The sequence below is a fragment of the Dryobates pubescens genome, chromosome 33 (genome assembly GCF_014839835.1).
Source record: "Dryobates pubescens isolate bDryPub1 chromosome 33, bDryPub1.pri, whole genome shotgun sequence".
Lineage (NCBI taxonomy): Eukaryota > Metazoa > Chordata > Aves > Piciformes > Picidae > Dryobates > Dryobates pubescens.
In genome coordinates, this window is record NC_071644.1 from 9,006,359 (window position 1) to 9,019,990 (window position 13,632).

General features: G+C 67.2%; 1 protein-coding gene across 1 annotated transcript in view; it reads right to left on the minus strand.

Moving 5' to 3' along the window:
• The window catches only part of MEGF6 (multiple EGF like domains 6), a 68,574-nt gene that overhangs the window by 4,363 nt on the left and 50,579 nt on the right, over positions 1 to 13,632 (minus strand). Inside the window, exons 16-31 of the mRNA XM_054175698.1 lie at positions 13,437 to 13,571; positions 11,260 to 11,385; positions 10,683 to 10,814; positions 10,157 to 10,285; positions 9,641 to 9,772; positions 8,925 to 9,053; positions 8,255 to 8,383; positions 7,354 to 7,482; positions 6,270 to 6,398; positions 5,565 to 5,693; positions 4,043 to 4,171; positions 3,469 to 3,597; positions 2,672 to 2,803; positions 1,280 to 1,408; positions 318 to 446; positions 19 to 147 (exon numbers count right to left, since the gene is read on the minus strand). Coding sequence (XP_054031673.1) covers positions 19 to 147; positions 318 to 446; positions 1,280 to 1,408; positions 2,672 to 2,803; positions 3,469 to 3,597; positions 4,043 to 4,171; positions 5,565 to 5,693; positions 6,270 to 6,398; positions 7,354 to 7,482; positions 8,255 to 8,383; positions 8,925 to 9,053; positions 9,641 to 9,772; positions 10,157 to 10,285; positions 10,683 to 10,814; positions 11,260 to 11,385; positions 13,437 to 13,571 — 2,076 coding nt within the window. The remainder of the gene's footprint in view (positions 1 to 18; positions 148 to 317; positions 447 to 1,279; positions 1,409 to 2,671; positions 2,804 to 3,468; positions 3,598 to 4,042; positions 4,172 to 5,564; positions 5,694 to 6,269; positions 6,399 to 7,353; positions 7,483 to 8,254; positions 8,384 to 8,924; positions 9,054 to 9,640; positions 9,773 to 10,156; positions 10,286 to 10,682; positions 10,815 to 11,259; positions 11,386 to 13,436; positions 13,572 to 13,632) is intronic.

Here is a 13,632-nt window from a genome sequence, read left to right on the forward strand (position 1 = left end):
TGCCCAGGCTGGGCTTACCTAACTCGCAGGCTGTGCCCATCCAGCCAGGGGGGCACGAACAGGAGCCATCAGCTGCATCACACAGCCCCCCATGGTGGCAGGAGCAGGTCTGCTGGCAGCCCACCCCATACTGGTGCTTCTCACAGGCTGTGGGACAAGGAGAGGTGGCAGTGGGCACAGGGCCCATGGCATGGTGCAGGCAGCAGTGCCCAAGCACAGGCAGAGCACTTGGGGCAAGGACCTCGGGTCCCCTTTTCCAGCCCCCCTGCCTACAGCACCCTCTTGTCCTGATGCAGGACCCTGCAGGGCACATTTACCTTGCTGGCAGGTGGGACCAGTCCTTCCTGGGGGGCAGACACAGTCTCCCGTGGCAGGGTGGCAGGTGGCACCTTCCCCGCAGGGGCACAGCCTGGCACAGCCCTCGCCGTAGCGCCCAGCAGGGCACTCTGCAGGGGAACAGAGCCTGAGCTGCCTTGCCCGTGCCAGAGGGCTGGAGAGGAGCTCCCAGGGGCACAGAGCAGAGCAAGGGGGAGGCTGGAGGAGTGCCCAGCCCTGGTGCTGGTGCCAGCAGGGCCAGAAGTGAGCTTTGGGCATCCTCCTGCTGCAGCAGTGAAGCTTTGCCAGCAGGGAGCCAGCAGGGCAGCGGTGGGGAGGGGGTTACAGAGTCCCAGGCTGTGGGGGGTGGGAAGGAACCTTCAGAGCTCATCCAGACCAACCCCCTGCAGCCAGCAGGGACAGCCCCAAGCAGAGCAGGCTGCTCACAGCCCCAACCAACCTGAGCTGGGACGGTGCCAGCCCTGGGGCAGTGCCAACCTCTCTGGGCAACCCAGGCCAGGCTCTCCCCACCCAGCATGAGAAGGTTCTCCCCTCTCTCCAGTCTGAATCTCCCTGAGCTCAAACCATTCCCCTCTGGCCTATCACAGCAGCTCCAAACTCTGTGCCCAGCTTTCTTGCAGGTCCCCAGGGCTGATGTGGCAGACCCCTCCCAGCCTGGCATCTTCCTGGCATGAAACAAATGGGGCAGGGAAAAGTTTGCCTGGTGAAGAGGGGCAGCAAAGGAGCTCAGCTGCAGGCTCCCACAGCGAGGCTGGCACTGCCAGCTGAAGCAGGGAGGCCATCACTGGCAGTGCAGGGAGGGAAGAGAGCCAGGGAAGGCTTCTGCTGGTGGCCCAGTGCAGGAGGTGGGCACTGTAACCACCCCAGGGTCAGCAACCTGGCTGTGTGCCCCTCCTGAGGGCACTCCTGGCAGCTGCTGTGCCCCCAGCTGCCCAGCACTCACCCACACTGCAGTCAGCACCGATGTAGCCAGCAGGGCAGCGGCAGGTGCCCGTGGCAGGGTCACACAGGCCTCCATTCCTGCACTGGCATGGCCTCTGGCAGTCCCTGCCATACCACCCAGGGGAGCACTCTGTGGGCAGAGAGAGACACTGAGCCTGGAGCCATCAGAACGGCCTGGGAACCCCCAGCACGTGGCCCCCTCCAGCCCAGCCACCAGAGGGGAAGGTGCCAGCTCTGCTGGCAGAGGGCCTGTGCCAGGCAGTGGGTTTGACACCCACGCAGCGCTGCGCCAAAGAGTGCCAAGGGGGGCAGCCCACACACACCTCCCTTCCACCAGCTGCTTGTGGCCACCACAAGCTCCTGCAAGCCCTGCTGAGGGCTCTCTGCCCACCCTGCAGCACACACTGGGGGGCAGGAGGGGGCAGGAACACAACAGCAGCCCCAAGGCATTGGCAGCTCCGCAGGAGCCGAGGGAGGGCAGCCCCGGAGGCAGCTCCGCAGGAGCCGAGGGAGGGCAGCCCCGGAGGCAGCTCCGCAGGAGCCGAGGGAGGGCAGCCCCGGAGGCAGCTCCGCAGGAGCCGAGGGAAGGCAGCCCCGGAGGCAGCTCCGCAGGAGCCGAGGGAAGGCAGCCCCGGAGGCAGCTCCGCAGGAGCCGAGGGAGGGCAGCCCCGGAGGCAGCTCCGCAGGAGCCGAGGGAGGGCAGCCCCGGAGGCAGCTCCGCAGGAGCCGAGGGAGGGCAGCCCCGGAGGCAGCTCCCCAGGAGCCGAGGGAAGGCAGCCCCGGAGGCAGCTCCGCAGGAGCCGAGGGAGGGCAGCCCCGGAGGCAGCTCCGCAGGAGCCGAGGGAGGGCAGCCCCGGAGGCAGCTCCCCAGGAGCCGAGGGAAGGCAGCCCCGGAGGCAGCTCCGCAGGAGCCGAGGGCAGCCCCAGGCAGCTCCTCGGGGCAGGCTGGTGGCGAAGCAGCAGCTCGGCCAGCCCGGAGCTCTCTGCTGCTGCTGTCCTTGGTAAATACCCCACAGGCCAAAAGGAGAACGGGAAGGAGCCCCAGCCCCAGCCCAGAGGGGCTGCTGCCTTGCTCACAGCAGCTCCTACTCACTGATTACTGCCTGGGAGCCGCTGGGCGGTCAGAGCCTCTCGCCCGTGCGCGGCGCCGGGCTGGGCAGGGGAGCAGGACAGCACTTGCCCGGCCGGCCCCAGCTCCTGAGCTGTGGGAGCTGCCCAGGGCTTAGGAACAGCTCGAGAAAAGTCCTCAGCCAGGCTGCTGAGGACAGAGGCAACCACGGCAAGGAAGAAGCCATCAAGGCCTGGGCTCCAGCAGCCAGCCCAGCCCCACGGCCGCGGCTCTGCGCCGGCCCCACGCCGCCCGCGGAGGGCCACGGAAGGGCAGAGCACTCACCCAGCTGGCAGGTGGGGCCGTGGAAGCCAGGGGCACAGATGCACTGCCCAGTGACAGGGTGGCACTCCTGGGTGGCTCCAGCACACTGGCAGATGTGAGCACAGCCCTGGCCAAAGGTGCCCGGCGGGCAGGCTGTCGGGAGAGAGGGCACCGAGGTGGCTCAGGGTCCCCTGGCAGCAGCTGTCCCACCCCCCCCTGCTGGACCCTCTCCTCCTCACTGCTCAAAGCCAGGCTTGAGGAGGCCTTGGCATGGGATCCAGAGCAGTGAGGGCTGGGAGGGACTCCAGAGACCAACTCCCATGCCAGGGCAGAGGGTTTGGGGCAGTGGAAGTTCTCTGCCCCCCAGCAAGCAGAGATCCACCCAGGCAGGGATCCTGGATGCCAGGAAAGTCTTGGACTGAGAAGAAAGCTGAGACCCTGGGGGGCATCAGCTGCCCTTGGCCACCCAGCCCTCCCCAGGAGCCCCCCAGGCTCCCATGCCCACAGGCAGCAGGCCCCTGTGCTCTGGGTGAGGAATGTGCCCACATGGCCCTTGGCTCATGCCCACAGGAGCTCATTTCCACCCTGATTTACTGCTGCTGCCCAGGATGGATCCAGAGCTCCGCTGTCCCTCTTGACTCCCTGTGCCCTGCGGGCACGCAGCCGGTGCCAGCGCCCGAGCTTGCCCCCTGGCACAGCTCCCTGCCGGCCTGGCTGCTCTGGGGGTTGTTTCCTCCCCCACCTCTCTATTTTCGGCAGCGGCTGCCTGACCCTTCCCGCCGCCAGCAGCTCTGCCCGGGGAGGTTCCCGCTTCCTACCCTGCTCGCAGGCGGGGCCGGTGGAGCCGGGCGGGCAGCCGCAGCGGCCGCTGGCATGGTGGCAGGGCACCCCCTGCGGACAGGCGCAGCGACCGGCGCAGTTCTTGCCGAAGGAGCCTGGCAGGCAGGCTGTGGGGAAGCAAGCAGGGAGCTGTCGGGGTCCCAGCCGGCCCGCAGGCTGCTGTCACTGCCCGTGGTGCTGAGCCGGCTCAGCGCCCTCTGTGTCGTCGCAGCGACCCCGGAGCCTCTCCCCGGGCAGGCTGGGAACCCTGCAGCTCCTCCCAGCCCCTCCCCGCAGCTCCCTCTGAAAACAAATCAAAGCTCTCCTCCCTCCACGGCTCTGGAGGGAGCCCGGGGTCCCCTGAGCAGGGATGCTGGACCTCCCACCAAGGGATGGGATGCTCTGTGCCCCCCCCCAAGGGATGCTCTGTGCCCCCCTCCAAGGGATGCTCTGTGCCCCCCCCCGGTGCTGGGATGCTCTGTGCCCCCCCCCCAGGTGCTGGGATGCTCTGTGCCCCCCCGGGGTGCTCTGTGCCCCCCCCGGGGTGCTCTGTGCCCCCCGGGGCCGTCTCACCCTTCTCGCAGCGCCGGCCCCTCCGGCCGGGGGGGCAGTCGCAGGTGCCAGTGAGGTGGTGGCAGGAGACGTTGTGCCCACAGTCACAGTGCTGCTCACAGCCTGCTCCAAACAGCCCTTCTGGGCAGGCTGCAGGGATGCCAGGGCAGGAGAGGGCAGGAGAGGGCAGGAGTTACACCCCGGGGCTGAGGGGGCCCTGCTTCATTCCTGCCCCTGCCGCCCCTGCCAGGGTGGGGATGGGACTGGAGGCCTCTGCCAGCTCCTGGGGGCATTGCCCTCGGGCAGGCAATGTGCCCAGAGCCAGCACCCCCTCCTGCCCCTGGTTTGGTGATGGGCAGCCCCAGCCTGGCAGCAGGGGGCTGCAGCCCCTCTCTCACCCCATGGCACAGGTGGCGTGGGAAACCCTGGCAGGGCCAGCCCTGAACGCCTGCCCAGTGCCACCTGCTGCCCAGCAGCAGTCAGAGCTGCTCAGGGCACTGCTGGGCACTCAGGGGGAGGTCTCTCTGCTCCTGCCTTTGGCAGTGCTGCTGCTGGCACCGCTCAGTGAGTGCCAGTGCCAGGGCCCCGGGGGCACAGCAGCAGATGCTTGGTTCTGCTGCGCCCTCTGGCACAGAAGGGCCTGGACTGCAGAGGGGCCTGACCCGGGCAGGAACCAGCAGGGCAGGCACAGCACCCCCCCCTGCCTGGCACAGGCTGCAGGCACAACCTTGCTTGGCCATGCCAGGGCCAGGCTGGTGCCCTCAGCTGTGGTGAGGTTTGGGGCTGTAGGGGGATGCCAGGCCTGAGGGTGCAGCAGACTCCATCTGCTTGTCCTCGGCCAGGAGGTGAGCTGCAGGCTGGACCCTGTGCCAAGCCTGGAGCCTGTGCCAAGCCTGGAGCCTGTGCCAAGCCTGGGTCCCGTGCCAAGGCTGGAGCCCGTGCCAGGGCTGGGCTGCCAGCCAAGCAGAGATGTTCCCAGGGAGCCTGAGAGCGCTGGGATGTGGCTGGTGGCAGAAACAGCTGCAGAGGGGCAGCTCCCCCCTGCCAGACTGCCCCTGACTTGCACCAGGATGTGCCTCTTGCCCGGCCTCTGAGGGCTGTGCCAGCCTGAGGAGCCAGGACCCTGGGAGGGATCTCCTCTGGCTGTGCCAGCGCTCGGTGGTGCTGCTGGCAGCAGGGCAGCAGCCTCCTGCACACCTGCCGATGGCAAGGGGAGCAGCAGGCTGTGCTGCCAGCAGAGAGCAGGGCAGCAGCAGCCTGCTGAGTGCCAGCTGGGCCCAGGCCCGAGCCAGGCACCCAGGGGCAGGACCAGGGGGGAGCAGAGGGAAGCTGCCGGTGCCCCTGCAGGCCCTGCCCTGCCCCCTGGGAAAGCAGGCAGCTGGGCACCACAAGGGCAGGCAGCTGGGCACCACCAGGGCAGGCAGCTGGGCACCACCAGGGCAGGCAGCCCCAGCTCTGGCACCTGTGAGCTCTCCCTGAAGCCCCCCAGACCCCCCCAGGCAGCTGCTGCAGTGCCCAGCTCAGGCCCCGGGGCCCCACTTACGGCTCTGGCACTTCTCTCCGGTCCAGCCCGGCTGGCACAGGCAGCGGCCGTGCCGGGGGTCACAGAGCCCCCCGTGGTGGCACTCACAGCGCTGCTGGCAGTCTGCTCCGTGCTGGCCCTGGGCACAGGCTGGCAGGAGCAAGGAACCAAAGCATGGAGGTGGTGAGAAGAGACCTCCCAGATGATGGAGTCCAGCCATGAGCCCTGCCCTGCCCGGGCACCACCCTGCCTGGGCAACCCCTGCCCGGGCACCCCCCACCCAGGCACCCCTCACCCAGGGCACCCCAGCTTGGAAGCCCCTCCAGGCATGGGGGCTGCACCCCTGCCCTGGGCAGCCCTCAGGGAGCAGCAGTTGTTCCCCATGGCCAAGCTGAGCCTGCCCCGGGGCAGCCTGAGGCCATTTCCCCTCCTCCTGCCCTTGGCGCCCTGGGACAAGAGCCAAACCCCCACCCGGCTGCAGCCTCCCCGCAGGGAGCTGCAGAGAGCCAGAGCTCTGCCCTCAGCCTCTTGTCCCCCAGGCTGCCCACCCCCAGGTCCCTCAGCTGGAGGCACCCCCAGCCACCACCCCAGGAGCCCCCTCCCCTCACGCCCCCGGCAGGGACCCCTCCCCCAGCACCCCCAGCCTCCGGAGGAGGAGAACAAGCCCCGGGAGGGAGAGGGCTGTGCAGAGCCCCTTGGCAGTGCTGCCAGCAGAGTGGCACTCACCCAGCTCGCAGGCCAGCCCCCTCCAGCCCTGGGCACAGGCACAGTGCCCCGTGGCAGGGTCGCAGGTGGCACCGTTCTGGCAGAGGCACTGCTGGGCACAGCCCTGCCCATAGAGCCCCTCTGGGCACGCTGCAGGGGAAGCACAGCAGAGAGCTCCAGCAGGACACAGCTCTGGGGGCAGCTGGCACAGCCCTGGGGGCCTGCTGCAGCCAGGGGTGGCAGCCAGGGGTGGCAGCCAGGGGTGGGCAGCCAGGGGGACACAAAGCCAGCACCGCAAGGAGGGGCAGGGAGAGGACAGGGAAAGGAAGCTGGGGAAGGGTCTGGAGAAGAGAGCTGGTGAGGAGCAGCTGGGGGTCTGCAGCCTGCAGAAGAGGAGGCTGAGGAGAGACCTCAGCTCCCTGAGGTCAGAGTGAGGAGGGGGTTGGGGTCTCTTCTCCCTAGTAACAAGGGATGGAAGGAGAGGAAGTGGCCTGAAGCTGCCAGGGGAGGGCTGGGTTGGAGAGGAGGCAAAATGTCTTTGCTGCAGGAGTGGTCAGGGGCTGGCACAGGCTGCCCAGGGGGGTGGTGGAGCCCTGGAGGGGTTCCAGAAACCTGTGGCCATGGCACCTGGGGCCAGGGTTTGGTGCCCATGGGGGAGTTGGGCAAACCCACAAAAGGGGAGAGGTTGGAGGGCAGCAGGCAGGAGACCTTCCCAGCTGGCAGCCAACTGCTCAGTCCTGAGCTGCAGGACATCCTCGGTGCTCGGCAGGGGAGACAGCCAGCTGAGCACTGGGGAAGTGCTCTCGTGTGCACAGCCCCAGGGAGCTGTGCCAGGAGGCGTCCCTGGCCTGGTGCCCAAGTGCCCCACGTGGTGCAGGGCCAGGCTGTGGCTCAGTGTGCTGCTAGCACAGCGCAAGGCAGTGCAGCTGCTGCTGCTCTGGGGAAGGCAGCCCCTTGGCTTCTCTCTGAGAGCCAGTCAGGAGCTGCTGCAGCCTGGCCCTGCTGCTCTGCTGCTCCAGAGAAAGCTCCCAGCAAGGGCACTCTGGAGGGGTGCTGGCAGGGGGAGCAGCAGGCAGGGCTGAGGAGGGGGGCTGGGGGCTGTTACCTTGCTGGCAGGTGGGTCCCATCCAGCCAGCTGCACACAGGCAGTGGCCACTGACGTGGCTGCAGGTGGCATTGTTGAAGCAGCTGCACCTCTGGCTGCAGTTCTGGCCATAGCTGCCCCCCTGGCAGGCTTGGTGGGAGCAGAAGCAGCACAGTTAGGGGGCAGGCCTGGGGCCAGACTCCTGCCAGCCACCCCAAGGCTGGCAGAGGAACCAAGGCTGGTGGGCAGCTGGGGGAGGGTGGGGAGATGGTGCTGTGGGGCAGGGGGCTGGCAGCCAAACAGCAGCACTGTTGGGGTCCTCAGCACCATCTGCTCTGCCAGGAGCTGGTTTGCTGGCTGCCCTCAACACAATCAGCAGCAAGGTGCTCAGCCAGAGCCCCCCTGGGCCCTCTCCAAGCCCAAACGCTTCTCTGCTGCACTGAAGGAGCTCCCAGCCCAGGAACCCACAGGTGGGGAACAGGCTCCTAAGCCTGGCCTGTGCTGCCTGGCAGAGCAGGGGGTGGTGAAGGCTCTGGAGTGCCTCATGGCACCATCCCATCCCATCCTGCATGGCTTCATCCCATCCCATCCCATCCTGCATGGCTTCATCCCACCCCATCCCATCCCATCCCATCCTGCATGGCTTCATCCCGTCCCATCCCATCCCATCCCATCCTGCATGGCTTCATCCCATCCCATCCCATCCCATCCTGCATGGCTTCATCCCATCCCATCCCATCCCATCCCATCCTGCATGGCTTCATCCCATCCCATCCCATCCTGCATGGCTTCATCCCGTCCCATCCCACTCCAACTTCTCCCACTCCATCCCATCCCATCCCCACTCCAACTTGTCCCACCCCATCCCATCCTGTCCCACCCCAGCCCCAGCAGGGGGGTGCCCAGCTGCAGTGCCACCCACCCTGGGCACAGTGGGGCCCTTCCCAGCCGGGGGCGCAGTGGCACTGGCCGGTGACGTGGTCGCAGCGGGCACCGTTGAGGCAGGGGCAGGCCTGCTGGCACTCCAGGCCATAGAATCCCTCAGGGCAGGCTGTGGGAAACAAAGGAGCAGTCCCCAGAGAGTGCTGGGAACGTCCCAGCACAGCTCAGATGCCCCTTGGTGGCCTCTTCTGCTGAGGCAATGCCACGCCGGGGTGCCGGGCACCTGCCAACGGCTCTGCCCCTGGCAGGGCAGCAGAGCCTCGGGTGCCAGTCCCCCATGGACACTCAGGGTGCAGAACCAAGCTGTGGTAGCTCAGAGGAGCGATGCCCTTGGGGCTGTACACCACCAAGAGACCAAGCAGGCTGAAGCCTGCTCCCAGGGACCCCTTGGAGGGGCTGCAATGTGCGTGCCCACACGGGTGGCCGAGGCAGCGGGGCACTGCCCCCTGCTCCACCCTTGCTTAGCCTCTTGCTGTTGTTCCCCTAGGCCTTTTTCCCTCCAAATTAAACCCAGAGCTGCAGACAGGCAGCTTGCTCCATCTGCATCCCCAGGGATTCTGGTTGCTGGGACAGCAAAGGCAGCCAGGGAGCAGCGAGCCTGCTGGCCAGCAGCCCCTGGCAGCGCTGGGTGCCCGGCCAGGGCTACTCACGCAGCTCACAGAAGGTTCCCCTCCAGCCTGGGCTGCAGGTACAGGCACCACTGACATGGTCACAGGCAGCTCCGTGGTCACACTGGCACTGGTGCTGGCAGCCTGGCCCAAACCACCCTGCTGGGCACTCTGCAAGCAGGAGCAAAGCAGCATGAGGAGCCTGGCCCTGCCTGGCACTGCCTGGCACTGCCTGGCCCTGCCTGGCCCTGCCTGGCAGCCCCAGGGGGCTACACGAAGGCCATGACTGGAAACAGCAGCAGCTGGGCAGCTGCTTCCCTGGCATGCCCAGCAGGCTCTGCCCTGCCCCTGCCAGATGTGCTCTCATGCCACCCAACCCCCCAGGGACAGGGTGGCACCGGCCACACGCAGGGCACAGAATGTCCCTGACTGAACCAAGGAAAAGTGTGGACTGCTGGCACCTCGTGCTGCCTCTGCAGGGCACAGCAGGACCCTCCTGGGCAATTCCTTCCTCCTGGAATCCAGCTCTGTGCCTCCTGGTTCAGAGGTGAGCAGAGCGACCAGGACAGCCTGGGCAGGCAGGGCAGGGCTGGCACAGCAGTAAGGGCTGGCAGAGCAGGCAGGGCTGGCAGGGCTGGCAAAGCAGGCAGGGCTGGCACAGCTGGCAGGGCTGGCACAGCTGGCAGGGCAGCCTGAACAGGTAGGCAGGGCTGGCAGAGCAGGGCTGGCAGAGCAGGGCAGGGCAGGGCAGCACTCACTGTGCTGGCAGCGGCTGCCGCCGTAGCCCGGCTCGCAGAGGCACCGTCCGGTGTCGGCGCTGCAGCTGCCGTCGCCGTTGCTGCAGTTGCAGCGCAGAGCGCAGTCCGGGCCCCAGCGCCCTGCGTCGCAGGCTGAGAGACACAGAGGAGGGACCCTGAGCGGCGCCCCGCGGGCGGAGCTGCGGGCACGGCCCCGCCGGCTGCCGCCAGGGTGCTGAGCCCCGCTGCGGGCTGCGCAGGGAGGCTGCGGAGCTTCCAGCCCCGCCCGGGCGCTGCCGCCCCGAGGGGCTGCACCGGGTGGGCTCCGGAGGCTCCTTCCAGCCTTCAGCACGCTGGGACCCCCCGGGGGGCTGTTGGCATCGATCCCAACTGCTCCCTTGGGCAGGGGGATAAGCGAGGCTGGAGGTGCTCGGCACCCGCGGTGGGGCTGTGAGCGCCTCCCGGGGGGGGGGGGGGGGGGGGTGGGCAGTGCCCCCTGGTGCCTCCCGCGGGGGGTGGGCAGTGCCCACCGGGTACCTCTCTGGCAGTTGTGGCCTGTCCAGCCTGGTGCACAGCTGCAGGTCCCCGTCACAGGGTGGCAGTGTCCCTCGTTGCCACAGTGGCAGCTCAGCTGGCAGCCTGGCCCGAACCAGCCCTCAGGGCACACTGCAACACAGAGAGGGCAGGCTGCAGGTGGCTGCTCTGCCACCACAGCCTCAGCTTCCCTCCCAGCAGGGACCACAGCATCCTCCTGCAGAGCCACCAGTGCTCCTCGGCCAGGTGTGGGGGGCTCAGCCCCCAGCTGGATGGGGTGTGGGACTCAGGGTTCTCCCTCCCCTCCTGTGGTGTAGAGGTTGGCACTGTGCAGACAGGGCCAGGGGGGCTGGAAGGGAAGGACCCAGCCCATGCTTCAGCATCTGAGGCAACAGAGCCCTGCCCCGTGGTGCCTGGCCCGGAGCTGGGTGCTCCTCTGGCTAGAGCTGGGTGCTCCAGGGCGAGCCAAGGAGCCCCCTTCCAGCTGGAGGCAGCCAGGGCCCCTCCAGGCCCCACGGGCAGCACTCACCCTCCTGGCAGCGGTGCCCGGTGTAGCCGGGGGGGCAGCGGCAGGATCCCGTGGCAGGGTCACAGCTGCCATTGTTCAGACACTCAGGGCAGATCTCCTGGCAGCCCAGGCCCCAGCGACCCTCAGGGCAAGCTGGAGGGGGGCAAAGAGAGAGAGAGGCCATCAGGAGCTGCTAAGAGGCAAGCATCAGCCTCCTGGTGCACGGCCCCGGGGTCCCTTTCTCCTCGGTGCCATTGCTTTGGCACCCCCCGGGCTCTTGTTTGGCAACAAGTGGCCATCTCCTGGAGTGTTTGGTAAGCAGCCTTGGAGCCTGGGAGGGCTCTCTGGGCTCGCTCCAGCCCTGCTGTGTCCATTCTGGATCTGCAGCGAGGGCACCTGCAAGGTCTCCTTGCTAGGAGATGCTGCTGCTGGCAAAGGCTCTTCAGGGCTGCTGCCCGAGCCCCAGACAGCCCCAGACAGCCCCAGACCTGCTCTGAGCTGCAGCTGGGAAGCCAAGGGCTCAGCATTGGCCAAACGAGGTCAGCTCTGCACCTCCCTCCCCACCTCAGCCCCGGAGCTGCTGCTGCTGCCTGCTCACCTTGGCCGCAGTCGTGTCCGGTCCAGCCGGCTGGGCAGAGGCAGTGGCCACTGACAGGGTCGCAGGAGGCTCCTCCGCAGAGGCAGGACCCCTGGCAGCCTGCCCCAAACGTCCCCCGGGGGCACTCTGCACCGAAACAGCAGGGAGAGAGCTCACAGCCACGGAGTGCATGGGGCTGGGAGGGCCCCTCCGAGGTCACCCTCTCCACCCCTCAGCAGGGGCTGCTCCAGCTGGAGCAGGCTGCCCAGGGCCACTCTCAGTCTCATCCTGAATGTCCCCAGGGATGGAGCCCCAAGCACCTCCCTGGGCAGCCTGTGCCAGAGTCTCACCACTGCACAGAGCTTCCTCCTCCTGTCCAACCTAACCCTGCCCTGCTCCAGCTCCAATCCATTGCCTCTCACCCTGCACCCCGAGCCCTCAGGACAGGGCTGGTGAGGAGCAGCTGAGGGACCTGGGGTTGGTGAGTCCAGGGCAAAGGAGGCTGAGGGGAGACCTTCTGGCTCCCTACAGCTCCCTGACAGCAGGCTGGCGCCGGGGGGGGGGGGTGGTGGGGGGTGGTCTCTCCTCCCAGGTAACAAGTGGCAGGACAAAAGGAAACGGCCTCAGCTTGCTCCAGGGGAGGTTCAGGTTGGCCATGAGGAGCAATTTCTTCCCCAAAAGGGTTGCCAAGGCCTGGCCCAGGCTGCCTGGGGCAGTGGTGGAGTTCCCCTCCCTGGGGGGGTCTCAAAGCTGTGGTGCTGAGGGCTCGCAGCCCCCTTTGGCCACCGGCTGCAGGGCTCGGGCAGGCAGCGGCGCCCAGGAGGGGCAGAGCAGGGATTCCAAGCACACAGTGGAGGTTTTGTTGTTCCCCCCCCCTGCTAATTGATGGCAGATGTTTGTCTTCACCCTTTAATCATTTCCAGCCCGGACAGCAGCCAAGGGCCTACTATTTCTATGCAAATATTTGTGTTATTTCCTGTCCCTCCCCCTCCAGGCTTCAGCTCCTTTCTTAGGCTCTTTAAAAATACCCCGGCCCAAGCCCCCCGCCCCCGGGGCTCTGGGGACAGCAGCAGCCCTGGCTGGCTGGCTCCAGGGCCACCAGGAGCCCTGCACAAGCCTTGCAGAAGCTGCTCCCCTCAGCACCTGGGAGCTCTGCAGGCACAGGCTGGCTCCAGCACTCCTTGTGACCAGCTGCAGCCCTTGTCCCGACCCCCAGACCAGCTTGGTCCCCCCAGCCCTGGTGCTGGGCAAGGAGATGATGTGCTGGGAGCTGCAGTGCTGGGCTGGGTGGGGATGGAATGCTGGGGTCTGCTTCAGGGAGTGCAGAAAGCCCCAGGATGCTTGAGCCCAGCTTCAGCTGCTGGGCACCACGAGCCCTGCCTGAAGGGTGGACTCCAGGAGCCCAAAGCTAAGCCTTTCCTGCTGGCTCCCAGCAGCTGAAGTGTGATTCAGGAGAGGACAACCTCGCAAGAGGGGGAGGTTGGCTTCCCAGCTCCAAGGCTGGTGGAAGTTCTGCCTTTCCCAGGGCTGTGCTCATGTTCTGGAGTCAGCAGCTCGTGCCAGTGAGTCACTGCCTTCAGCTGCACTCCAACCACCTTTGCTTGAAGCAAGCCAAGCCCCCTGCCCCCCTGCCCCCCACCACCACCCAGGACCCTGAGCATCTGCAGCCTCGGAGCCTGGGTGCCACACTGCTCTCAGAGCTGGGCAGTGCCATGCCCTGCTGTCACCTGGCACACTCTGTGAGGAGCAGAGCAGCTCATCCAGAGGCAGCAGAGTGCACCCAGGGCTGGATGAAATCCAACATCTCCTTTTCCCCCTGAAGCCCAAGCAGAGTCCCACAGAGCAGAGATGTGACAGTGTCCTGCTGGACACCGAGTGCCTGGCAGCCAGAGGCCATCAAAGGGCTGGAGGAGACAACTTGAGAGCCACCACCTCCAGCTACAAGGCAGAGATGCCAAGGGGTGGGCCAGAGGGAGACCTTGGTCCCCTTCCCTGAGTGAGCCTAACCTGCAGGACCATTCCTGCTGCCCTGCCCGGAGGGTTTCACAGAGGCCTCCACGAGCACCTCCTGTGTCCTTCCCTCACCAGATCAGCTCAGGGCTTGGGGGTCAGAGAGCACAGGAGGAGTGCTGGAGGCTGTTCTGTGCAGAACAGGTCTGTGTGGGAGCTCGGGGCAGGCTGGGGGCAGGGCTGCTCACCTTGGTCACAGCTGTCCCCGTGGAAGCCTGGGGGACACTCTGTCCTGCACTCTCCGGTGACGTGGTCACAGGGCACCTCTGCAGAGCAGCTGCACTTCTGCTTGCAGCCATCCCCGTAGTGCCCAAGCTCACAGCCTGGTGACAGCCACAGAGAGAGAACACCTGGCATCAGTCAGCTGCCCCTGGGGCAGGGGGC